Raw genomic sequence first — 26,602 nt, 5'->3', positions numbered from 1 at the left:
TATTTTTATTATTGATACATTAAAATCAGATGTATTAATAATTTGAAAATTTAAATACTTTTTTTTGTATTGTGCTCTCTGTATTATCCAATTTACAATAGTTTACATATTTTACATACTTCATGTAACGTGTATATTGAAAAAGGTTCGTGTAAACACGTATTAATTACGAAAAATACTTGTGTACTTGTGAAATATACGGCACAACCCTGATTTATACATTTTGTTTGGCAGAAACTAAAAGGCAAAAACCAATTGCATTAAAGAATCTTATGACTGCAAAGCTTCTTTTTTGCTGAACGCAGACAATGTAACTTTGCTCTGTAAAAACTGCATTTGTGCATTATGCGATTGATCAATCGATGAATTAAAAAACTCGCCTATAATATAACGTTTCTTTAATAACTTCTATTTTACCTTACATAACTAAATAGATAATTTTTATATTATTTTATTATTTTATTATTTTATTATTTTATTTTGAAATAAAAAGTCCAATCAATTCTTTCAAATTTTTATTTCACTTTTTATTTCAGTTTTTACGAGGGCATAAACATTTTATCAGGATTATGCCATATATTTCAAGATTATGTCATACGCGTTTTTTACATGAACAAAACACAATATTTACTCGAATCTTTTTCATATAAACAATACAAACATAAAATATGTAAACTATTGTAAATTAAATAATACACAGAACAATATAAAAAAAAGATATTAAAATTTAAAATTGTTAATATATTTGATTTTAATGTATTAATAATTAAAATATATAATATTAAAAATTAGAAAGTTAAAGAAAATGATATATCAAAGTTTTATTATATTATATATAAGGTTCAAATTTTCTGTGATCCATACGTTACATATAGATAACACTTTATACAATATATATAATTTATATAATTTACATAGTTTACGCGTAATATTATACTATTTATTTTACACATAAATGCACAATTCTGCATTTTACCTGCCGGAAAGATCGTTTTCTTCCAAAAGCGTGCAGATAAATATAACATAAATATAACATAGACTGATACATTGGAGCTTCAAGTTCCGTTACCAGCAAATGATCACAGAGGCAGGTGTCGGCAGGTGAACGAGCAATGATAAAAGCCACGTGTTACCAGTTCTGGTTTATCAGGAATTTGAATACGAGCAATGTACATAAAGCAGTTTTCCCATTTGATTATAAATATTGTTACTTTGTATCATGATACAAGTATGCAGACAAATTGATGAGCTCTGCAGAATTTTTAAAAATACAGATAGCCAAGTTCAAATTGTATTACAATTTCTGACCTGTAATTGTAATATTAAAATTAAGGTAAATTTATATTTTTTATTGCTCTTATAGCGTCCACTACTTTTTAAAGTTGAGAACATTAAAAAAACGTTCGAAAAGAGCTAACGCATCTCTCGATAGTTTTCGAATGTATTTATAACAGATGTTCCACATTTTTACATTATTTTGAACTTTCCCTATAAATGCTACAATATTCCTAGAATATTATACGAATATTGTTAAAATAGTATTAAAATAATATTCCGAGAATATTATTCAATATGTTGAATATTATTTTAATATTACACGCAACATTGTATTAATGTTATATGTACGTTTTTATATAATATTATATAGATTTGATATATAGATTATATTATTTCAATACCCATAGGCTATTATGCAAATGTTCTAAATATTATATTGTAATTAATGCGAATTATTATGGATAAAATAAACTTTATAATTATTACATTTAAAAGTTACAATATTCCCAATAATTTAAAATATTGAAGTAAATGATATTATTTACTGTTACATAATATAATATTTACATAATATTATACGGAGTGAACATATAACCACTTTTCAATTTCAAGAATATTGTTTAATATTAAATAATATTGTAGTGTTTATAAGGTTCTTCAAATGTGGAGCACTAATCCATCGAGTCGCGCTTTCCTCGTCTGCCTTGAACGTTCTCCGAGAGTCCGCTCTACGTCGAACGTCGCCAGCGTTGTTCTTCGATTCTTCAAGGAAGACCGCGCGATATCGCTGACGAGCGTTAGAGCGGGACGCCGATGTCACCCGCGGGGCCGACGAAGGTGGGCGTCGAGGTGGGCGCCGTAGAGGGGCGCGCAATCTAAACCCGATAACGAGCCAGCTGGCAGCGGCAGTGCCGTCGTTTACGTGGAGGTAAGTCCTTCGCGAGAGTCCGCTCTCGCTGGTGAGGTCCGTGCCGGATCGTGCTCCTGGTGGAAGGTCGATAGCAGGTCCTATCCTGGGGAATAAGTCGCGGCGCGAAACTGGTACCACTCGCGACACGAAGAACACGGAGGTGCCCGCGTGACCACGAGAAACGCGCGAGGAAGAGAGTCGAGACAAAGGGAAACGAGGGACGAGGAAGGGTGGAGAAAAAAAAAAGAAATAAACATGCCGTGAATCTCGTCAGGTGACAATGCGTACGACTCGATGAAGTCGACGGTGCTCATAGCGCGTGCGGCTTTCGATCGCATGCGACCAACGCCGTAGACACTCCGTCGTCGTCGTCGTCGACGTCGTCGTCGTCGTCGTCGTCATCATCATCATCGTCGTTCCCGCGCGTGTGCATGTGTGTAGAGGTGCGCGCGTGTGATCGTGTTGTACCTGACCCGTCTTGTACCACCTGACCCAGCTTCGACCTGATTCAGGCGCCCGACATCTGGACCGATCCACGATGACTACGAGGGAGCTCTACGTTAAGGTACCGCGGGACTCTATAATCGGGGTGTATTAGACGTCAGGTTCGCATCCCCGAGGAAGATGGCAGGTTTCCTCTGACGTAAATAAAATTGCGCGCCGAGGATGCTCGCACGCCGCCGTTTCGGGGAGGGGATTTGACGCTGCGCTTCAAGGGGATGTTTCAATTCGGCACGACGCGACGCGGAGCGCGATCGGAGATTCTCCGGATTATCTCATTTCGAACGATGGTTTCCATCACTGCACTGGAAACATTTTTTTATGTTTAAGTAAATAAATTTATTTAACACTATTTTCTTGGTTTAAATAAATGTTAACTAATATAAGATAATTTATTTTTAAACTTAGAAAATATTTTTTCCTAATTAAGGAAATGATGTTAAAATAAATATATTTACTTGAACAAAAACAATTTTTTTTCCAGTCATATCTGTACGCGCGAATAATGGAAGAGGATCAGGGATGCTCCATTTTTCCGTTTCTAAACGTTGCGAAACATTTCTGAAGATGAATGTGAAACGCGTCTACACACCGAGGGAAAGATTACTAAATTTTAATAAATGTTTATTTGAATAGTACAAATGAAATATTTGCTAAATGTAAATATATATTTATTTAGTACAAGAACCACTAATTTAATTCAAGTATCATTTTGTCTTGCAGAGTAAATAAATGTGCCACAACCCTATAAGCGATGCAATATTATTTAATGAAAAGTGGTCATATGTCTACTCCTGTTATAATTATTTAAATATTGTATGAAAAATAAATAATATTATTTACTTCAATATCTTAAATTATCGTAAATATTATGACTTTTAAATAATTGTAAAATTTATGAATATTTTACGCATAGTAATTCACATTAATTTTTGACCAGAATAATATTCGTAGAATATTTTCATAATTCCACGGATATTGAAGTAATATACCACGAATATCGTGTAGAAACGGTCGTATAACATTAATACAATATTCCTATATTTAAAATAATATTAAAAGCATTGAATAAAATTCTAGGAATATTGTGTGCTTATAGGGAAGTAAATATTTCATTAGTATTATTCGAATAAATATTTATTAACATTTAGGAATTTTTCCTCTTTGTGTACTTTCAAGTAAAGCGATAGAGCTGAAATTCAATAAACAATATTCACAATAATAATATATAAACCTTTTAAAAAGCTTTCGACCATAAGATCGCACATTATCGCACGCCCCTGTAATTTACATATAAAATCATCTAGATTATTCCGGTGGTAAATATTATCTCGAAGTCTCGCTTGTCGTGACTTACCTTGCATATATCAACCAGGAAACTCATGGAGTTGAAAATGTCTCGCGGTTACACAATCAGATGGAAATTGCGGGAACGATGCTGGCCACTGCAAGTTGATGGTTGCGCGTGCGAAGCTGTGATCCGTTTTCACACTGATAAACATTAAGCGCGCAAGCCTTTGACATTTGGAGTGAACGTATCTTTCTCGCGGTGTCACCGGGCACAACTCGCGAGCCGGGAAAGTTGTCTACCAGTTCCGATTATTAATTTTTTATAAATATCCGGAGAAACCCCGGATAAAGACTGTAAGTCTCCCAGCCTTTCGAGACGCGAGTTCTCTGTTACGCAACGACGTGATCGCAAACGGGGATTGTATAATTATTATTGTGTCCATGTAGTATTGTGCTACTACATACCCATAAATACACACATGTATCACGAATATAGGTCATCCATTTACATAATATGCATGTCATAGTTTCTATGATACAAGAGACTTAAGCTGAAGAGAAAATTCTGTTTCTCATAGTTATCCTTTTTTTACTCTCATTTGAATATAACGGACGTTTCCATTGTGTTTAATTATGCAGACTATTATTCGCGCTTCCAAAGGACTTTTTTTTTTATTCTCAATGAACATCTTAACACAAAGCACACGATCGTTTCTCAAGTCTTTCTGAAAACATTTATTTCACTTGAAGACGTATAATCTTCATGAATTAGCTGTTTTCAGCGAGTTCAATGGAAAGTAAACAGATTCTCAAATTTGGCTGAGCATGCCTTTAAATTCAAGGTTCGTACGGCATCGTGTAAGAATCAACAACACTGACCTGATGTTCCATCTAAAATGTTCTTCCTTATTAAGATCAAGTTCTATTCAATTGTATATTTGTTTCACATTATATGGTTAATATCTTTCTCTCGAAACTGATGTGAACAATAATTTATGTTGAACGTTTTTAAATCATAAAAATTTATGTGTAATTAATGCACATTATTATTTTATAAAATACAATTAGCTTCGAGAAAATTTAAATCTTCCATTTCCCAGTTTTTCAAAATGAAGAAGTTACTGGAGAATCTCGGATTTTAGATTGCTCGGGCAAGCTACATTTTTATTGACACGTACTGATCGATCGGGCTGCAAAACGCGTGACTTGAACAATAAAAGGTTGTTGAAGATTTTGCTCTTTGTACATGTTTAATAAACACGGAGAGAGGGAGCATTTCTCGGGCCTCCGAGATTTCTTTCCGAAACAAAAATCAATAACTGCCACCGCGAGAGCCTCTATTACGGGAGACCTAAATTCTGGTCTAAATCAGGTGGCACGATCGTAGAAACAACAGCGCGTGCTTGATTCGTCGCGATAACATTTCTTTAAGTACAATCACGATTATATCAAACGCTTTTGATGTGACGTTCGATGAAATACAAAGCGAAGAGACGTGCAATATAAAATTAACGTAATTGTCTTGAGGTTGACAAACAGTTAGCAAATTATTCAAAATTATTACAAAGAATAATTTTGCTGGGAGACAGATCTAAAAATAATTACGTTGAACCATTTAAAAAATTGTATCGGATATTTAACTTGGTTTAAATTTGGTTTAATAATATTATTTGTAAAATTATTATTTTAATGTATAAAAATACAAAATTATGTACTTGACATAATATGTCTATTTAAAAGTGAATATTTTTACTTAAACAGAAGAAACAAGTATTTGTAATATTATGTTAAGTATATAATTTTGTATTTTTATACATTAAAATAATAATTTTACAAATAATATTATTAAGCTTAATTAGATTGTATTCTTAGATTAAAAAATTTGACTATATTGAATATAAAAATAATCTAACAGTAAATATTTTATACAACTGCAAGAAAAACTTACTCGAATAAAAATTATTTCTTCATTTTATGTACATAAATATTTCGATTAACTAATTTTTAACTTGACTGCAAGTAAATAAGCTGGGAGTAAATAATTTTTTGTTATAAGATATTTTTTCTTTTGGTGTAGCTAAATTTTTAGATACTGCAGTGAAATCGTTCTTCCTGTATATTTTGTGCATGAATAATTTAAGTAGTGACACAAAATAAATAAATTCTTTCTATTAGAATTATTGCACCATCTGTGGATAGTAACTCAACTATTACTAAGAGTCGCGTTTCCCACAATCATGAATTATATATAACCGCAGTTGAAATATCTCTGACAAGTCACGGCCGGTAATATATAGTTAATTACACCTTTCAAACGAGTTAATTGTCGTCGTCCGATCCGGAAGGAAATCGTGCCAACGACACTCAATACGAACGTATTACAAAAAAAAACCTTTCTTTAATTGTACGGATGATCGCGATTTCAACATTTTTAATCGCGATTAAAATTTAATAAAAAGAAATAACATACAACGCACATCGTCATCTTTTTACTGTAAATCTACGTGCGAACTGAAATGGGAAAAGTTATACGGTACATAATAAATATTATACGCCTTGGGATTTAGCACGCGTAATGCTGCTGAGTAATGAAGACCGGGATTAGAAAGCGCTATTGCCTTCGGTTTATGCTATTCCCTTTAAGCCTGTGACGCTTCTCCCCGACGTTGGTGGTTGATTTATCGGTGTGGCATGTTGAGCGGCGGGGGTTGCCCGAGGTCGGGCATCACGCTTTTTATTATAACAGGTTTTCGCTTCTTCGGACGCGGGGGGTATAGTGAAAAAAAAGGTTCGAAATAACGCTGACGATGCGGACACCGTCTTTTAAATGCATTTTTTTTTCATGCTGATTTGAGCTACGATTATGCGGGTCTTCGGAGAATTCTGAAACAGCGAATATTGAGCGCGCATCAAATAGAAAAATATTCGAAGAATAGAAAAATACGTTGTGGGAAAAGAGAGTAGAGAGAGAGAGAGAGAGAGAGAGAGAGCATTTTTCTCAATTTATGAAAAATATTTTACGTTATAAGGAAAGAGATTTAAATTTTTTTCGTAAAATAATGAACACAATGATTGAGACAAATTTAACTTGTATGAAAAAATAGTTAATTTATAAATATCGCAATAATCCTAGTTCGGGCGATAAACGGGCGTACATATTTTACTTAGGTATACGTAAAAGTTGAAGCCGATAGCTTCAACTTTTGTGACTAGTTTGTGAAATTGTGTCAGCCAGCTTGAAAAAAATATTTGTTTTTATATAAAAGTTAATTAACATTTAGCCACATTAAAATTTGTAATAGATACTTATTAAATATACACAAGTAAATATATATAAAAACGGGGAAAAATATGAGCAGCAGTTTCTATGAAAAAAACCCTCCCAAAGGTAATGAAACTTTTTGCGTGCGCTATAGACCAGGATACCCCTTTAAACGATCGTCACCACTGTCTGCAGATGAAAACGTTCCCCACGTCTGCGTGAGGAATCTACCGGTCTTAACGATGATGGAGGGCAAAGAGTACAGCGAGATTGCCTCGCGGCCTAGACGTTTTGCTTTTCTGTAGCAAGAGAAAGGGATCTGCTTGGCCGCGAGCGTAGCTCGCCGATCGCGTTCCTCGAACTGATCACCCGGCTGGTTGTTACCAACGATTCTAGCTCACATTTTAGCATGAGAGCGCGTTCGTGACTCCGGACGAATCGAAACTGAAATTCAAAAAATTGCGATATAATGACTCATCAAACTCTCATCGAGTTATGTGTCCGCAGTTCATTAAATATTTGTGTCATAGGGGAAAGTTGCTGAATGCGCGCGGGTTTCCTAAAGCGTACCTATTTAATGTTTTATATTCATTGTATATACATATTTGCAATTATTATAAAAATTAAATCAATATTTTTAGAAACTATAATTGATTATCTATCTATGTTTTCTAATTCGTACCATCACAAATTTTACTATAAAGAATGATTCTAAAGAATGATAATAATATAAAATTGACAAGTGATAATAATAAAACTGGTAATTGCTACGAATAAAAATATGTCGATACAAAAATAAATACAAGCCAATTTTATTTGGTGTTCTTACTTTTTTATTATTGTTTTTTATTAACTGAATATTTGATCGCTCTTTTAAGCAGTTATTAATAAAATAAATATGAGTTACCGGATCCTCATATTTTTGATTACTTTGATTTGAGATTACTTTAATAAATGGCAATGGATTGATAAAGACACTCATTAGTATCCAGCTACAATTTAATATCGAGCGCCTATTGGAAGCGGGGACCATATCAGTTATCTATATATAAAAGTTTTATTTAAAGTTTAGAGCAAACAGTGCGAGCAGTTAAATATTAGTGTCATTGCCCGTTTGAGATACAGTGCGCATTGAGATACACGCTTGCATTTTCATTGCGCGAACGTTGCCGGGAACCCTTTCTCTTAACATAGAGAGACCATTCTCCTCGTATTGATTATCCCGCGGACGGAAAGGACTTTCGTGTTCCAAGATCATTGCGCACAGGCTCTCTAATCTATTATCGATGTGCGTATGCGCCGTTTTCGCCATCGATCATTAAGATTAGCGCATTTCACTGCGCCATCCTCCCGATAAGAGAAATTTCCGCCAGCAGCGGTCGAGCAGACGCGCCAGACGCTTCATCGGAGGAGCGCATCTTTCTCTCGCGCAGAAATGTTTCCTGCGTTAAATAAGGCGTTACGTCGGTCCTTTATAGCCCCTCCCCCTTCTCTCCTCTCTATTCGCGAGACGTAAAATCCTCGCGGCGATATCCCACGAAAGCATTCCGCTTTTATGGACGCGCGCATAACTAACGCCTGCGCCAGGAGCGGAAAGTCGCGTTCTCACGGTCGCGGCCTTTCCATCGCGGAAACTCTCGATCGGTTAAATCTGCCTTTGTTTATCGGGGCCGATTAATCGCGCCTCGGTAAAGGCATGAATCGGGTGCATTAACCCGCGAGGAATATTTTTACATCGCCCCACGCGGCATTACGATTTTGTCTTGCGCCGAAGGACACCGTCATTATTTCGAGTTTAAAGAACCGAGTGCAGTAAAATGTAATGATGTCTATTTCTTACGGCGCTTGACGCTGTGATTAGGTGAAATTACGAGTAAATGTGCAATTTTTTTTATGACGCAAACCGCAGCGTGGGTATATTTTAAGCTCTAATTATAGTTCGCGTAATTTTACGTGTGGGAAGAAAGAAGTGTATACACGTACACACACATACGCGTATATTTTTATAACTTGACATAACTCAGCTTTTAATTATATCTGTAATGTAATTGGGATTTAGATTAACGCGCTTTTGTGTTTTATAGCCTATTAAATAGGAAAATAGTAAACGCACCCGTCAACGTATAAGCAACCGATCTTATACGTATTATCATATCGTCTATATGACAAAGAAGGTAAATTCGATGAAGTTGTTTGCACAGTTTGTTAATAGACCTCGAAGTTTTTATAGTTCTGCTCTTAAATCATCTATATGCGCTTCATGGTCGCCTAGCAAAGAACATTATCAGCGTGCATGCATTTTGGGATACGTAATTGTTATTTTGTACTTTTCATAAATATGCACGAAGATAACAGTTTTATTACAGTATTGAAAATTTTAGGGTGGATACAAATCTAATGGTAATTTTCTGTTGAACCATCTAAATAATTATGTAAGACGCTTGTTGTACATGTTAATGTTGCTACAAAAAGCAGCGATTTTAACATTTTAATAACTTGCTTAGACGTTCAACATAATTATTTTCAAGTCTGTGCATCAGTAAAATTGTCCTTTTCATATAAAATTAAAAATAAGGAAAAAACACATCAACAAATTCTAGAATATTTTTATTAGTCGTTTCCGTATTTTTGCGTGTATTTAAAAGCTTATAACTCTTTCTTTAAGCTTTCGCGACAGTTTCGTTGCCTGCTTTATACATATGTGTGTAAATCCCTTCCTATTTTATATTTTAAGTGTTGATGTTTACGAACCGAACACGTAACGAAAATCATCCAGTCACTGAAGAAATCCATGTCAGCGTGAATCATACATTCCAGGATGGCCTCGTAGTGATAAGATTGCGACGCCCCTCCACTTAGACTTAAATTACATGAAAATGTGCGCAAAGACATGAAACGCGGACCGCTGATGAAGTGTCGCTGCCACGTGTTAATTATCAAACCACTTGTCTGATCATAACTGACGTAATTAGCGATAATGAAAATGTGTATTGGAATAATTTGCCAATGAAACAAATGTTTCTTTCGTATAACACAAGTTATTCAATAAAATCAGATTAAAATATGTGATGCAGAATATTTCAGAAATATATTAAATTTCTTTCAAAACATATGCGATTATTTATCTCATCAATTAATCGACGGAAGTGCAATTATTTTGTGTATTGCGTGTATACATATGCACGCGTATTTTAAATTTTATATATAAAATTGTTATTAACCACGCACAACATTTGATGGTACTGTGGTTTTAACAAGTAATTTTACGTAACATAATGTGGGAATAGGTTTTACTGAATACTTGTAGTTTTTCCTTATGTCTTCTATTGTATTGTTTTTTTTTCCACGGCTATATCTTTTATTTTGTTACGATATCGCGTTTTCAGTAAACTTAAGCAACATATTTAGTTCAATTTGAAATGTAGCAGCTAAGATTGGTCATTTAATAGATCTGTTTTAATATGTATTGCTTACAAAATTTAATTAACATTTAATTTAATTTTGCTGAGTCTTAATATTGATTTGTGCACGAAAGAAACACGTGAAAAGCATTTGCGTGACTATGAAAAAAAAGCTTTACGTGCGAGGTGCAATGGAAACCTTACGTCGGTGAAGCTCGGATGCATAAATAACGGAAGGGTTGCGTCGCCCATGCAGACAACAAAGACAACAAAGTTGCTTCCTGCATATGCGTACCGGTGATTTGCATTAAGTCGAAGAAAATACATTGTCAACGAGTAATTTTCGCGAAAATTATGGACGGCATCGATCGCAAAACGTGACAAAAATGTGCGCTGCGACAAAAATTTTCTCGCTCTTAAGAGGAAAATATAATTTACAAAAGTACAAAGTGAGAAGATAGAAAAAGATAACGTTATCAAATTAGAAACTTATATATGTATCAATAAAACTTCAATGTCATTAACATGAGGTTCTTCATACGAACTTGAAAGAGATAAATTCCTAATCGATACAGTCATGTGTTCACTATAACAGCTACAAGTTTTAGTATCACGTTTTATATTATATAACGCGAAAGTTGCAGCAATGTTGTAGTTAATGTAGATATATTATAATTTTGTCCCTTTTTAAAAGTAATGATGATGATATATTTATATCATCTAATTATAATTAATTACTTTTTTGTATAACGTTTATACAGGCCAATGTTTAAATTTTATATATATATATATATATATATATATAAATTTAAACATTGGCCTGTATAAACGTTATACAAAATATATATATATATAAATTATATATATATATATATATATATATATATATATTAAAACATCACATACTTGAAAATAATATGTAGCATTAACATGTTTATATTATACATATATAAAATTAGAGCATATTTATATTATTTATTTATAAAGGAAAACAATAGATACAAGTAATTGTGATATAAATATCATAAAATATTTGTTATATAAAGTATTATTCCCAAATTAAACACCAATTACAAATTGTGTCGACTGGGTTATTCTCTTTCTGCCTTTCTTTTTTTTTATTTATATATTTATCAATTATTTTTAATTTAATTTATTGTGTATACAAAATTATTTATGATGTATCTTAATCGTGGGCGTATCGAACGTTGACACCCATTACTAATCCGCGCATTACTAATCCGCGACGGAAAGTGATACGGTGAAATCAGGCACTCACTTGCATTGGATTAAGAAATTACGTAAATACGCAAAATGTAGCGTTACTTTCTACAAATCTTCGGATCACTTTTGTCTTCTGGACATCTCTTGAATCAGAAGCTTGCTATGAGAAACCCGGTAGAGAGCTCTAGTTTTTTGTTCCTCTTCCCGTGTGCCGTGTGCCCGTGGTGATAATTGGCCTTGCTGCTATTGCTGTTGCCGTTGTGTTGTTGCATGTCGCGGATATATAACATAGAAAGCATGGGAATTTCTTTGGTATGCTACGACGGCAACGGAGTGAGAGAGTTAGCCAAGACATGTACGTAAAATCTCGAGCCATGTAGAGAATTTCATATGCGTATGGATAGAAACCCTCCCAGATAAGTCGCGAAGTTGCATGTTGCTTAATTAAAAATAAAAACAAAATGTAAAGAGAATAAAATTGAAAATGTTTTCCATCTAACCGATCATGCAGTTCTAAGAGTTTGTATTAATGCTGTTATATTAACAGTGACTTGCATGTAACCCCTATAACCTATGGATTGGATACTCCAGGAATATCTCGACTTATCCTACGTCTGCCTTTTCATCGTTTCTTTCCTTCATGAGCTCTGAGAACTCTTCGGCGAAAGTCTCTTATGTAATTAATAATGCTCCTTAGACAGGCAAAAATTTTCTAAGAATACAAGAATACATTCTTGTGTATAAATGTGAGTCTTTTTCAATTTGTTCATTTTATAACCAACGTAATCTGCGAATTTCTTTAATTAATAGAATGCCTTGAAAGAAATTGTATTGGTATAAACGAAAGAAACATTTTTAGATTTCACAAATTACTCACTGATTTATCTTTAATTTAGAGAACACTGGAAAAAAAGTCTTGTTCTATCATTTAAAAATTTGATGGATTTAACCAGTACATCTGTTCAAAAACGAACAAATTAAAAATCTCGTTATCAGGAATTATCAAATTATAGCAATAGGTCTATCAAACGTTCTGATTATAAAATCTCGAATCCTATCATAATAACCAGAAATTCTGCTTAGTTTCACCAAAATGCATTAAATCACACCGAGAGAAAAAATTATTAAATTTTAATAAATATTTGTTTACTAAATATAAATAAATGTTTATTTAATACAAGAATCACTAATTTAATTCAACTATTATTTTTTTAACTAAGCAAATATTTACGTAGCGCAAGTAAATATTTAATTGCAATTATGCATACAAATATTTATTAAAATTTAGCAATATTTTTTCTCAGTTTATATATACGTTTGTGATATAATAAAATCATTTTTCTCACAATCAGTGAAAATATGACTTTAATAGATCGCATTAGTTTGCAACGTGCATCAAGCCGAGGACGTCTAAGGTTGTTTATTAAATGCCATAGAAGCCATTAATACTTCAATTCTGGTGGCGTAAGCACTTAATGCATTACGGCGTTAGTTAACGTGGTGTCGCGTAATCTTGCGCACGTTTCGCACAAATACGAGCGATATATTCAGAATACGTTTCATGAGTCATACGAGCGAGAGACATGTCGATAGGGGCGAACGAAGAGATAAGAGGTTCAATTATACCGCGTCGGTGACTTCGTTACCGCAGCGAGTCACCTGTCCACTTCATATTTCTTCTTCAGTTGGCGAAACGGTATCTTGCGTAATTAATGATACACGTGCACCCCCCACACACACACACACACACACTGTGGAATTCAAGTTCAGGGTCGCGTGTTTTATCGCCTTTTTAAACGCGGTTAATTGGCCCGTGTAATTAAATTTTATTTACAAGTTTTAACAAAGAGAAAAATCGACGTCCTTTTTCTTCCATCTGCACTTGATTGAATGATTTTCGCACGCACCGCGGAGATGCGAATCATCATTGCCGTGCAAGACTTAATAAGGTGAAGCTCGTTATCGTTAAAGTAAACGTGACTTTGCGGATTCACAACTCTTGCCTGCTATTTCACACATTTTATGTAATTGCTATCCCAGCATAAATTAGGTGTTACTGTGATTACGCGTTTCACATTCATTCACGAGGCTTTTCGAATTGTAAAATGAAGACCACGATTTTTCCAATATAATTCCTGAAATATGTTTCGGTGTAAAGTATATTTTAATCCTATATAAAGAATATCTACAAATAGCCGCTAATTTATAAAAAGATTTTATTAGCACATTACTTGTATAATTCTAGACATAAAGTCTCGGGGTATACTAATGAAAAAATTGCTGTATCCATTTGTATTATTTTGTATTGATGTACCCGGCAAATTATTTTATGTGCGAAACTTACCAATTACGGTTACGCATCGCCGACGTTACTTATGGGATGATCCGGAAATGTGGGACGGCGAAAGGGAAGCCGCAGTATCGGTAGAAAAACCAATTTACCGTTGCTTGACATGCTTTTGGATAGTACATTCGTAATACAATTGAGTGATCCCGGTAGACCGCTTCGACAATACGTAGATATTCTTACGAACATGAAAGCCCGGTGGGTTTGGCCGGTTTGGCCGATACACCGTTATTCACTTACGAAAGTCGCTCGTGTATGTTCGTACAAAATGTCAAACTGTCTCTGATGGTTACGGAAGATTTAAATTTCTGCGTGATGTCGCAAAGACTCCGCGAAAGCCTGATTTCTTGGACTTGTGCTTATAAATCTTAAAATAGCTTTCAGACTTCGTCGTTTTGAAACATTATGTCTGTGCGTGACTAAAATTTTAATTAATATAAATAACCTTATTTGTCTTTATATAGGGGAGAGATGCCGCATGCGTACCACTTAAATTATTTTGTATTACATTTTCCATTTGGTATATTTTAATTTGTACATAAATCAACGTTGGAAATAGTTTGATGTTTAAGGTACCTACTATTACAATGTTTAACCCTTTACTAATAATAAATTAATTGGTTACAAACCTTCTTACATCAAAGTTTTACATTAATATCACTTATTGCAATAAAATTTGTGGAGATACGATTTAGAAAACTTAATAGTTTTTATAAAAACATTGATTTAATCTTTATAATAATTTTGCAAACATGTACAATAAATGTAAAGGACAGCAAACTTTTTATTATAAAAATGTAAAAATTCAATATAAAATTGCATGATTACATTATTATCAATATAAATTAATCGTTGATTTTTGATTAATTTATGCCGATCACCTGATTTTTGAAGTGTTTTTAGCATGCACAAAACGAGATGTAATTTATTAAATTTTCGTCATTATATTAATCATTTCTCATGTATTTCATAAATTTGTCATTAAAAGTCACTTATAATAAGTAAAAACATAAAATATTTGGCATTCAGCAACTCTCTTCTATTATTTTGTAACTAAATAAGCGAAAGACTGATTCAAGTTCCATCTTTCTTTCTAATATAGAAATAGCGTGTTCTATACAATTTGTTATGTGGCTCAATTTCGTATTCGCGAAGCACGAAGGAAATCATCGATCTTGTATGTCATGTCGTCCTCGTGTTCATCACGTGCGTAATTAATGGTGGACGTTACGTTAAATGCTAAGATCAAATAGAAACTGTAATTTCTGTGTTCGAACAGCGTTTTCCGTCGTACGTGAATAATACAATACCTATATAACATTGAATGCATGAAATAACGGCGAATTGGAGCATTCGGCCGAATCGATACATTCTTATTGGCGACCTCGTGCTTTATGCGGCTCTCCAAAAGGAAAAGCGGGTCGTCTTTGCGATGCTTAAAAAGGTCTCTCGCGATGACCAATTAAACGTTGTTACAATGGCATAAACACGTGCAGTCAATAAATTACATCCGATCTCACTTCAAATAAATACCTGAAATACAAAGAATTCAATCTCAATTTTTATTAAAATAAACCGTCTGCATTTTTAATAAAGATATCAGTACTCAGTAGACTCGAAGCGTTTATCGACTTTCTGAAGCTTTCATAAACCTTCGGCATTTAATAGACGAGGGGGCTAACTCAGATTTTATATTAAGCTGTATAACAAAATCAACGAAACTTTACTGATGCAAAAACAACTTACGAATCGATCATAGGATGCCCGAGTATGGGTGCCGCATCGGGAGAAGGTGTGGGAGGGCGCCGTGCTCCTGGAGAACTACAGGCTGAAACAGCTGACGTTAAAGGTGCGCACGGAGGAGACGAAACAGACGAAGACATTAGAGATCAAGTCGGACAACGATCTTCCGCCCCTTCGGAATCCCGACATTCTAATAGGAGAAAACAACCTCACGTCGCTGTCGTTTCTCCACGAACCCGCTGTCCTCTACAATCTCCAGATCCGCTTCCAACGGCACTCCATTTACACCTACTGCGGCATCGTCCTGGTAGCCTTCAACCCGTACAACGAATTACCCATTTACGGCAATGACACGATATGGGCCTATAGGGGCCAGGCGATGGGCGACCTGGAACCCCACATATTCGCCGTCGCCGAGGAAGCCTATATGAAGTTGGAGAGGTGAGTAATAACCCGTCAATATTTATCTACGGATTGTGTCATCGATACGTTTGTATATCAATGTTAATTAAAAAGCAAGTCGGCCTTTCCGTTATAAGATAAGGAACCACTATACTAATAATTATCTATATAATGATTGTACAAGTAAAAGGTATACTTTAATTAAATAATAGATTAATCTCAGTAGAACTTTTAAATTGCATTTATGTAAAATATTTTTTATTATATTATTATGTTACTATTTTTTATATTATAGCTTAAATTTAATGTAATCTTATTCAATCTGAATAAAACAATAATCTTACGCACCTTTTTAATTTAGGGAGAACCATGATCAGTCGATTATCGTTTCTGGCGAATCGGGCGCCGGCAAAACGGTCTCCGCGAAGTATACCATGCGGTATTTTGCAACCGTCGGCGGATCAGCAACGGAGACGCAGATCGAGAAGAAGGTTCTCGCCTCTTCGCCTATCATGGAAGCGATCGGTAATGCGAAGACTACCAGGAACGACAATTCCTCCAGATTTGGAAAGTTTATCGAAATCCAGTTCAACAAAAACTATCACATCACCGGCGCGAGCATGAGGACCTATCTGCTGGAGAAGTCGCGGGTGGTGTTCCAAGCAAACGAAGAGCGAAACTATCATATCTTCTATCAGATGTGCTCGGCGGCAAAACGTCTTCCCCAGTTGTACCTGACTGACCAGAAGCAATTCCACTATCTCAATCAGGGCAACAATCCCAGGATCGATGGCGTGAACGATCTCGAGTATTTCGACGAGACGATAAGCGCATTGACGATGCTCGGCTTTACGTCCAAGCAGCAAGATGACATGTTGCGCATCCTGGCGGCTATATTACATCTAGGTAACGTAAACATAAGCAATTGCGCGCCTAAGAACGCGAAGGACGGCGAAGTGGACACCGAATCATGCTACATCTCGTCTTCGGACCGGCATCTACTCGTCCTTTCTGAGCTGTTGGGTGTCGAAGTGAACGCAATGCGCAAGTGGTTGTGTCATCGGAAGATTGTTTCGACACGGGAGGTCTTCCTAAAGGAGGTCTTCCTAAAGCCTATGACCGTGGATCAGGCGATTGGTGCGCGGGACGCTCTGGCCAAGCACATTTATGCCGAGCTCTTCACTTGGATCGTGACCAATATCAACAGCTCGTTACAGTCACCCAGTCAGGCGCACTGTTTCATCGGCGTATTGGATATATACGGTTTCGAAACATTTGAGATAAACTCGTTTGAACAATTCTGCATCAATTACGCAAACGAAAAGCTTCAACAGCAGTTCAACCAGCACGTCTTCAAGCTGGAGCAGGAGGAATATCTGAAAGAGGACATCGAATGGACCTTCATCGATTTTTACGACAATCAGCCGTGCATCGACTTGATCGAGACCAAACTCGGCATTCTGGACCTCCTCGACGAGGAGTGCCGTATGCCGAAGGGTTCGGACGCCTCCTGGGCGGAGAAGTTGTACACCAAGTGTATCAAGTCTAAGCACTTTGAAAAACCGCGATTTGGCACCTCAGCCTTTTTGATTCATCACTTCGCTGATCTCGTGGAATACGAAACCGTGGGCTTCCTGGAGAAGAATCGCGACACCGTGATCGAGGAACAAGTGGACGTGCTGAGAAGCGGCAAGAACAAGCTGCTGAGGAGTCTATTCAATGACGAGGATCCTAAGCTGGCAGTGCCGCATACAAAATTGAAAGTGTCTGCCCAGAAGAGCGCGCCGACGAACATAGCCAACAGACAGAATAAGAAGACAGTTGGTTCGCAGTTTCGTGACTCCCTCAACATGTTGATGGCCACGCTGAACGCCACGACGCCGCACTACGTGCGCTGCATCAAGCCGAACGACGAGAAGGAGGCCTTCGAGTACAGCCCGGTGCGAGCGGTGCAACAGCTGCGTGCTTGCGGCGTTCTGGAGACCATTAGGATCTCCGCTGCGGGCTTTCCAAGCCAGCGTACGTACGGTGACTTCTTCCAGAGGTACCGCTGCCTCTGCAAGTTTAAAGAGATACGGCGGGATGATCTGAAGGAGACCTGCCGGCGCATCCTGGCCAGGTACATCAACGACGAGGACAAATTCAAATTTGGCAAGACCAAGGTGCTGTTCAGGGCTGGTCAGGTGGCATATCTGGAGAAGTTACGAGCGGAGAGGCAGCGTGACGCCTGCATAATGATTCAGAAGACTGTACGTGGTCTGATTCACCGTAATAGATACAGGAAGATCCGCAGGTCAATCCTAGGCCTTCAGAGGTACGGCAGGGGTTACATCGCCCGGAAAAAGGCAGAGGCTGTGAGGAGGGAGAGGGCGGCAGTGAAGATCCAGGCGCGGGTGAAGGGCTGGCTGCAGAGGCGATGGTTCCTGCAGGTGAAACGCACGATTGTCGGTTTGCAGACGCGGGGTAGGGGTAACATTGCTCGCGACAGGTTTAGGAGAATGAAGGACCACGCCGCAGCGACGGTGATTCAAAGATTCGCTCGTGGATATCTCGTGAGAATGGCGTGCAAGAAGAGACTCAAGAACATAATAATTGTGCAGTCGTGCATCAGGAAACGTCAGGCGAAGAAGGTCTTCAGGAAATTGAAGGCCGAGGCCAGGAGTGTGGAGCACGTCAAGTCGCTCAACAAAGGCCTGGAGATGAAGATCATAACGCTGCAGCAAAAGATAAACGAAATGGTAAGTGTTTGATAAAATTGTATGTATTTAAATTGGAAAACTTATATATATATTTACATATATTTACATATATTTTTTATTATTATTCATTATTATGTTTTATTATCCAGATAGAAAAACTTGCAGAGCAAATGTTGACCAAAACATGCTACCAATTTTTTATTGCAAAAAAGAAAAAAATTGAACATTTGATGATGCTAAATTATAGTTAAAAATAAGATGAAGCCTGCTATGTCAACAGATTAGCGGCAGAAGTCGAACAGGCTTTACAGCTCATGCTTATTTTCTGCTATTAGTCTGTTGTCAGATTGCTTGCCGCACAGATCCTGCTTGATTTCTGTCCCTAATCTGCTGACATAATGTTAGTAGGCTTTATCGACAGATCCTGAGCTTAATGTGGACATAAATGGTTATGGATTCTGCTATCAGATTAAATTTACTGTCAATCTGCTAGATTGTATCAAAATTATTTATTTTAACATTTTATTTTGCTATCAGGATTATTTATTTTAATATTTTTCGTAAAAGCCCATACCAAATTAAACGAACATACTATCTTAGATCTCAATTTAATAACAATGTGTTTATACAGTTTGACAGGATATATCGACCTCCTAACTTGGTTCTCCTTGGTTGAAAGTCAAACTGTATAAATAAATTATTATTAAATTGAGATCTAATGAACGTACGAATTTGTCGTTTCAGGCGAAAGAGAGCCACCACTTGAAGAACGTTCAAAACGAGATGGTAGATTTGAAGGGCAAGTTGGACTATCTGAAATCCGTTGATGTTGAGAATAAGAAATTGAACATAGTGGTGCAGGACAAAGTGAAGGAGTTGAGAAGAATGGACGAAATTCTAAAACAAGAGAGAGATGAGAAAATGGATATACTGCACGATAAAGACAGAATTATTCTACAGAAGGACGAGGAGAACAAGAAGTTGCAGAAGGAGAACGAAAGATTACGGAAGGAACTCTTGATAGCAACCGAGAAGTTGAACAGTAATCAGCTCGGCGCCGAACAGAACCTGAAGTATCGAATCGAGCAGGAAAAAGATCTGCTTCGAATGGAGCAGGATCAGGACCGCGGAGCTTATCAAAGACTGCTCAAAGAGTACCACGATTTGGAACACCACACAGAAATGCTGGAACAGAAGTTATTACAAGTACAAGGAGTGCTTGGACACTCGCGCTCTTTGAGCAATGCTTCCAGCGGTAGTGGCCAAATCGCAACGGAAATTCCGCACGATGATCAAAATGCCGTAAGTCAAAGCATATAAGTATTATTAAATAAACTAGAGAATTTTTTTTAAGGAATTTTAATGTGCAAGTAAAAATAATTTAACTAAATAATAAAATGTTATACTTCTTGTTAATCGTTTTTTGTTATTTCATCGCTTTGAATGCTTATCGTGAGTGAGAAGTATGATAATCATCTCTTTCATATCGTCTTTCTGTCTTTTTCTATATAAGTTATAATTTTTCACTTCAGTTCTTATCATTGATATTAAGATAAGTTGATTGGAGCTATACGCGTAATCTGATTTCTTTTTGTAGGATTTCGGTTACGGCTCCGTGAGATCCACGGCTTCCTCGTCGACGCCCTACTCGCGAGTGGAAACAATCGACTGGAATCAACAGCGGTCGGATAGTCCGCCCGACGGGGAAGTACAAACGAATAAATCACCTCCGGAGGCATCCGCGGCCGCACATGCGCCCGTGGACATTGGTCTCGTTCTGAAGCTGCAACAGAAGCTGAAGGATGTCGAGAAAGAGAAAGGCAGATTGATCAGAATGGTTGAGGATTTGGAACGCGACAGTAACGAGGAGTCTAACAGAACGCAGGATTCGTTCAGAGTAAATAAAATAAATTATTCAGAAAAGTGATTTTTTATATTAAATTCTGGCTTTCGACGAGTTCTTTTCGTGTTCTATCAATGTAACATCTGTCAGTCTTTTGCAATGAACTCAATACCAGTATTAAGAGATTATCGTGATAAATCCACTTCGCTATATTGCGTTGTCTTATCGTTATTATCACTGATTAACTGAGACAATGTGGTTTGCTTGCAGCTCCAAGAACTGGAAATGGAGAACGCGCAAATTAAAAAAGACCTAAATTCATTGAGGAAGACCGTATCGTCGGCCAGCCCATCATCAGCGCAGCAAAATCTCATGAGTAATTTGATATTACAATTCATTAGCTATTTTCTGCATTGTTTCTTTCACTATACGGACTTAAATATATAGTCAATTGATTTTGTATTTTCAAATACTCAAAAATCAAAGCGTTATATAGATAAACATACTGTGTATCTGTAATTTTTGCTTTCTGCTTTTTTTATCTTCTCTCCTCTAAATGCTATTTTTTTACTTTCTATATATGTTTAATATTAAATATTAATTTTAGCGTAACTACAACTAATGTTTTTTAAATTATATATATTTATATATAATTATATATTATTAAATTATATATTATATTCTGCACTTCTCATACTACTTGCAAAATTGTCACCTCATCAATAATGAATCCAATTCCCTGCCTTTCCTTTAAACGCAAAAGATACTTTATGTGCTTCAAACTAAACTAGCATAAATTATATAGAACGATTTTTTTTAATGCTTTTTGTGTATATTTGTTTTTGTATTCATAATTCATAATTATGCGATTTCCTTCTTAGAATCAAATTGCAATCACCAATGCTAAATATTTATCTAAAAAAAAAATAATAATACTATACGATGTAAGAGATATGAAATAATAGTGATAATGATATTGTAGTACAATTCGAGGCGCTACAGGAGGAACTGGAAAGAAGAAGAGAGGAGTGTATTCAGCTGCACAGTGTCCTGGCCGATCACACACATAGAATGAAGAGTTTAGGTTCCAGCTATGGTCGCGACGTGGATATTATAAATGAGGATGGCGAGCTGGTACTTGCCTTCGAAGCACAAAAGAAGATTAATAGGTAACGCAAAACCGATACGTTTATTTATTTGTGTCGAGTTGACACAATGCTAATAAAGTGCCAAAAAGCGTCTAACAACAGTCTTTTGTCGTTTGTGCATGCACTTCGGTTTTCAGTAAACTTAACACAAAGGTACCGGGAGGAGAGTGAGTTGAGCAGATTCATGAGCAGATTCACTCGTTTGAACGTTATTGAACTGTTCAATCAAGAAAAAAATATTTTTTAATTTTTATGATATCATAAACGTCTTGAAGCATTTCAAACCAGTTTTTTTGATATCAGTTAAATTAATATTATTAACTTAATTATGAGTCATGCTAAATTTTCTTAATTTGTTTGCTGTCTCTCTCTCTCGCTGTCTACGTCATTATTTTTCAAACTACATTTCAATAATTATTTTATGACGGCATGATTTCATGTGTTTAGCATGATTTCATTGAATGAACAATTTACGATTGAACAATTCAAAAGATTTCTCGCAATAATTTTCAAAAAGTAAAAATTTGGATTCTTTGCTTTTTTTTAAAGACAATTGGAAGATGAGCTGCAAGCGAAGGAAAAGAACTGGCGATCGCAAAGGGACGAGTGGCGAAACGAAATAGACAGGCTGCAAGAAGAAATTGAGAGGCAACAAAAGTTGCTCTCTATTAATTTAAGTAAATCGCCACAAACCCAAGCGGAGCTTTACATGCAGCATGAAGTTGCTAGATTGACGTCTGAAAATCTTGTAAGTAAAAAAAAATTTTTTATTAATGATATGAAATTTATTATCAGTCACAATCAATTTTGTTGTGTTGTTTTTAAATTTGGATATATTTTTCATTTACAGTAAAATCTATCAATCTCTCGTTTAAATATGAAAGTTTATATGTTTATTTGACACTTGTGTTAAAGGAACTTCAAGAGAAATATGATAAAGTAGCAGAGGAATGCAGACGCTTCAAGAAACAATGTAGAATCCTGGCGAAACGACTCAAGGATGCTGGCTGTAAGTATAATACTTATGAAACGTAGTTAGAGATTCTATTGCTGTACAATATTAGAATTACGTTAAGTATTATAAATTACTTTATCTCTTAATGCTGTCAAAGACGAAGGGGAGGAACGTCCTTATATGAAAGGCGCCGGTGAGTGCGTGGTCTTGACAAACGTCATTAGAAAGTCACCTTATTGAATTATCTGAATAGTTTATGAATATAAAAGATAGTAAGCTTTTGGGCAAAAGAAGAAATAGAAACTGTTAGATAAATTGTTATGTAAGTTAAAAATGTTAAATCTTATAAAAAATATAACGAACTAAAGGATTATTATAGAGACTATTCAGACTATTTAATATCATACAGGCCATAACTCATCATCGCTTGCATATTGTTGAGCATAATTTTCTGAAAATGAACTTTGAAAGATGCGCGAATATAAAACTCTTTAATTTTGCAGTGCCCAACGCGGTGGAAATGGTGAATGGTTGCGTCGCCGTTTCCGGTACTCACGGAGACGGAAACAACATGCCCATCGTTCGCAAAAAGGAGAGAGATTATGAAGGAATGTTTGAATTTAAAAAGGAAGAAATCAACCTGATTATACGTCATTTGGTCATTGGTAAATATCGCCTATCGCTTTGTTAAAGCTTTCTGCTTTATTTATAAATTTTTATATTTAAACATTTTTGAATAAAAATTTACTCTCTACGAAAAATCACTTAATTTTACATTTCTATTTACCAAATTTTTTGTTTAACTTTTATTTATCTTTTTCTACTTTCAATTTCTTTCTACGATCTTCGAATTCACAAATTTATATTTCATATTTCTACTTTTTTTCAGAGCTGAAGCCTCGAATAGCGGTGACATTGCTACCGGGCTTACCGGCCTACATTCTCTTTATGTGCATCAGACACACCGATTGCATCAACGATGATGATAAGGTGCGGTCGTTGTTGACCGAGTACCTGAATGCCGTTAAACGCGTGCTGAAAAAACGCGACGACTTCGACTCCAGGGTGCTCTGGCTGAGCAACACTCTGCGTTTGTTGCACAACATGAAACAGTACTCCGGTGACAAACCGTTTCAGATCGAGAATACGCCTAGGCAAAACGAACAGAGCCTGAGAAACTTCGATCTGAGCGAATATCGCGTCGTGCTGAGCAATGTGGCTCTTTGGATTTTCAACAATCTCATCACGAATCTCAAGGAGAGGATTCAAGCGCTGACGGTACCGGCTTTGCTAGAACACGAGGCGATAGCTGTTCCAACCGATAAGACCGGTCGGCCCAGGTCGTCGTCCATGGGCGGCGAACCGGATTCCACGCAACAGAAATTGGACAAGCTTCTGGGCGAGCTGACGTCAGTGCACAAGACCCTGCAGTATCATGGCGTAGATCCTGAGGTCGTAGTACAGCTATTTAAACAGCTGTTTTACTTTATGTGCGCCAGCGCTCTGAACAACCTTCTGCTAAGAAGCGAGCTTTGCCGATGGACGAAGGGTATGCAGATAAGGTAAGACAAACTGTGGCATTAATTCTTGATTCATATATAACGAGAAATTAGGAATAATTGTTATGTAGCAAATATGAAAAAGAGCTCAAATTCCTCCTTTAACTTCTAATCTTTCAAATTAAAATCTGATTTTATAATTATTTATTTTCAATTCTGCCATTATTCAGGTAATAATGTTGAATATACTTTGTAGGAATTATACAATATTACATTTATTATTTAAGGTATAACATGAGCCATTTGGAGCAGTGGGGCAGAGACCGACAGTTAGAAAGCGCGTCGGAAGCACTACAACCCATCATACAGGCGTCGCAGCTTCTGCAGGCTCGCAAGACGGACGAGGACGTTAATTCTGTCTGCGAGATGTGCAACAAACTGACGGCTAATCAAATAGTGAAAATTCTGAATCTGTACACACCTGTCGACGATTACGAAAGTCGAGTTCCTGTTTCGTTCATCAAAAAAGTACAAGACAAACTGAAGGAGCGTGGCGAGAACAACGAACAAGTAAGTTCTCCGCAAACCGATTGAGAATAATCGATTTTTCGACAGAATGAGTGTCTATAATCTATATAACACTCATACGTTTGTCGGGAGCTTGAAAAAAGTTTTTCATGATACATAACAGTGGATTCTTTTTATTTTCAGCTGTTAATGGATCTAAAGTATTCCTATCCCGTAAGATTCTCATTCAATCCGTCGGATATTCGACTCGAAGATATCGAGGTACCAGAGGTGCTTCACTTGCCCATGCTCAAGAAGGTGTAACGCAAACCAGGCACAATCCTGGAGATTCCCGCTCTACTGTACTGTACTGTGTGTCTTTAGTTGAAAACGTTATACGCGAATAACCGATAAACTCGCTTAGTCCACTTGTTCGTACAAGAAGTTAGTGATACCGGTAATCCAGCTACGTTTAGACGTAGGCGCATCGAGAGCGGTCCATCGATATCACGTTTTATATGTTTCTTTTTTACTCGGGTAATTTGTAGATTTTACGATATGTCGTCGCATTCCTAATCGCATTCGCGTTCGAAGTCAATTCCGTTCCGTAGGTAGACGATCAGGTCTCGGTAAGTGAGAAAGAACGATATTTTTCATTGTTGTTATTGTACAGCGTTATCGAAATGTAAGGAAAGCATGAGTATGAAGCTCCCACAAGGATTATAAATTTAATATTTTTTTCTTATCGATCGATATTATTTGCATTTAAGATAAATGATATTCTCAGAGATATAATTCTTTCGTTCTTTTTTATAGTACAAGAAAATGTGTGCCTTCTTTCGCTCATTTCTTTACTATATAAAAATTAAAAGCTGTGAATTTCTGAAAATGTAAGTTAATTAGATTCAGGAATTACGCACATAACAAAACAATTTCCATAATTCTGAGAAAATCATCTAACGAACGGATATATGAGAATGATGCTGATAATAAAATAATTATGTGCGTGAATATATGATAATATTTCGTTTGCATATGTATGGCGAAACTTTTTTTTCTCTTTGTACCGCCATACTTAATCCTTGTGAGAATTTCGTATGCACGATAAAGTTGAAAACTTGTTGAAGATGTAATTAATGTAAAGAAGAAACGCGCGCGAGAGAAAAGATATAACGTCATGTTGGAAATAGATTGTATATTTTGTGATACGAGAGGAAAAGAGAGAAAGAAAGAACTATTTTAAAATTGGGTCCAATAACGGTCCAATATACGAATGAGAAGAAAATATGAAGGCGACCGAAAGAAACAGGAGTATATAATTGTTGTATTCTAATTTATATATATGTACATGCGATTGTATTTTGTGCCATTTTACGAGTAGATTGCAACATCATTCGTTATTGTTATTTCGTTCGGTTTGCCATTGGTATCACGCATTACAAATATTCCACAGAATGATGTCTGAAAAGAGAGAAAATATCCCTTGTCCCCCAAGATGTTATAGACAGAATATATTTACACAATTACACCTTGACTCGATGTGACATACTTATTTGTTCTTACAGTGAAAATAAAGTCGAGGTGTTGGATAGC

General features: G+C 36.1%; 1 protein-coding gene across 5 annotated transcripts; it reads left to right on the top strand.

Annotated features, from left to right (window-relative positions):
• The first annotated feature begins 1,924 nt into the window (after positions 1-1,924).
• On the top strand, positions 1,925-26,602 carry LOC105207391 (unconventional myosin-Va). 5 transcript variants are annotated; one of them, XM_026136974.2, is made up of 15 exons: positions 1,925-2,753; positions 15,973-16,397; positions 16,720-19,096; positions 19,802-20,359; positions 20,655-20,954; positions 21,171-21,276; positions 21,883-22,069; positions 22,186-22,215; positions 22,598-22,796; positions 22,964-23,057; positions 23,161-23,196; positions 23,507-23,668; positions 23,893-24,565; positions 24,790-25,072; positions 25,214-26,602. In XM_026136974.2, exons 1-15 carry the CDS (start codon positions 2,727-2,729, stop codon positions 25,331-25,333), a joined length of 5,577 nt encoding a protein of 1,858 aa, XP_025992759.2. In that variant the 5' UTR covers positions 1,925-2,726; the 3' UTR covers positions 25,334-26,602. The 5 variants fall into 5 exon arrangements, with proteins under 5 accessions (XP_025992759.2, XP_025992761.2, XP_039309376.1 ...); XM_039453442.1 differs by having other exon boundaries at positions 1,941-2,206; XM_026136976.2 differs by lacking the exon at positions 23,161-23,196 and having other exon boundaries at positions 1,940-2,753.

Source organism: Solenopsis invicta, chromosome 9, assembly GCF_016802725.1.
Source record: "Solenopsis invicta isolate M01_SB chromosome 9, UNIL_Sinv_3.0, whole genome shotgun sequence".
In the NCBI taxonomy this organism is placed as follows: domain Eukaryota; kingdom Metazoa; phylum Arthropoda; class Insecta; order Hymenoptera; family Formicidae; genus Solenopsis; species Solenopsis invicta.
The sequence above is the reverse complement of the archived record's forward strand: the minus strand, read 5'-3'. Positions and strand labels throughout refer to the sequence as shown.

What these genes read in the sequence shown, in the direction of transcription:
- LOC105207391 (XM_026136974.2), top strand. Translation starts at nt 2,727, where the DNA reads ATGACTACGAGGGAGCTCTACGTTAAG. An exon ending in AGCGCAGCAAAATCTCATGA is followed by an intron (nt 21,277 to 21,882) that starts GTAATTTGATAT and finishes ATGATATTGTAG; the next exon opens with TACAATTCGAGGCGCTACAG. An exon ending in GATTGACGTCTGAAAATCTT is followed by an intron (nt 22,797 to 22,963) that starts GTAAGTAAAAAA and finishes CTTGTGTTAAAG; the next exon opens with GAACTTCAAGAGAAATATGA.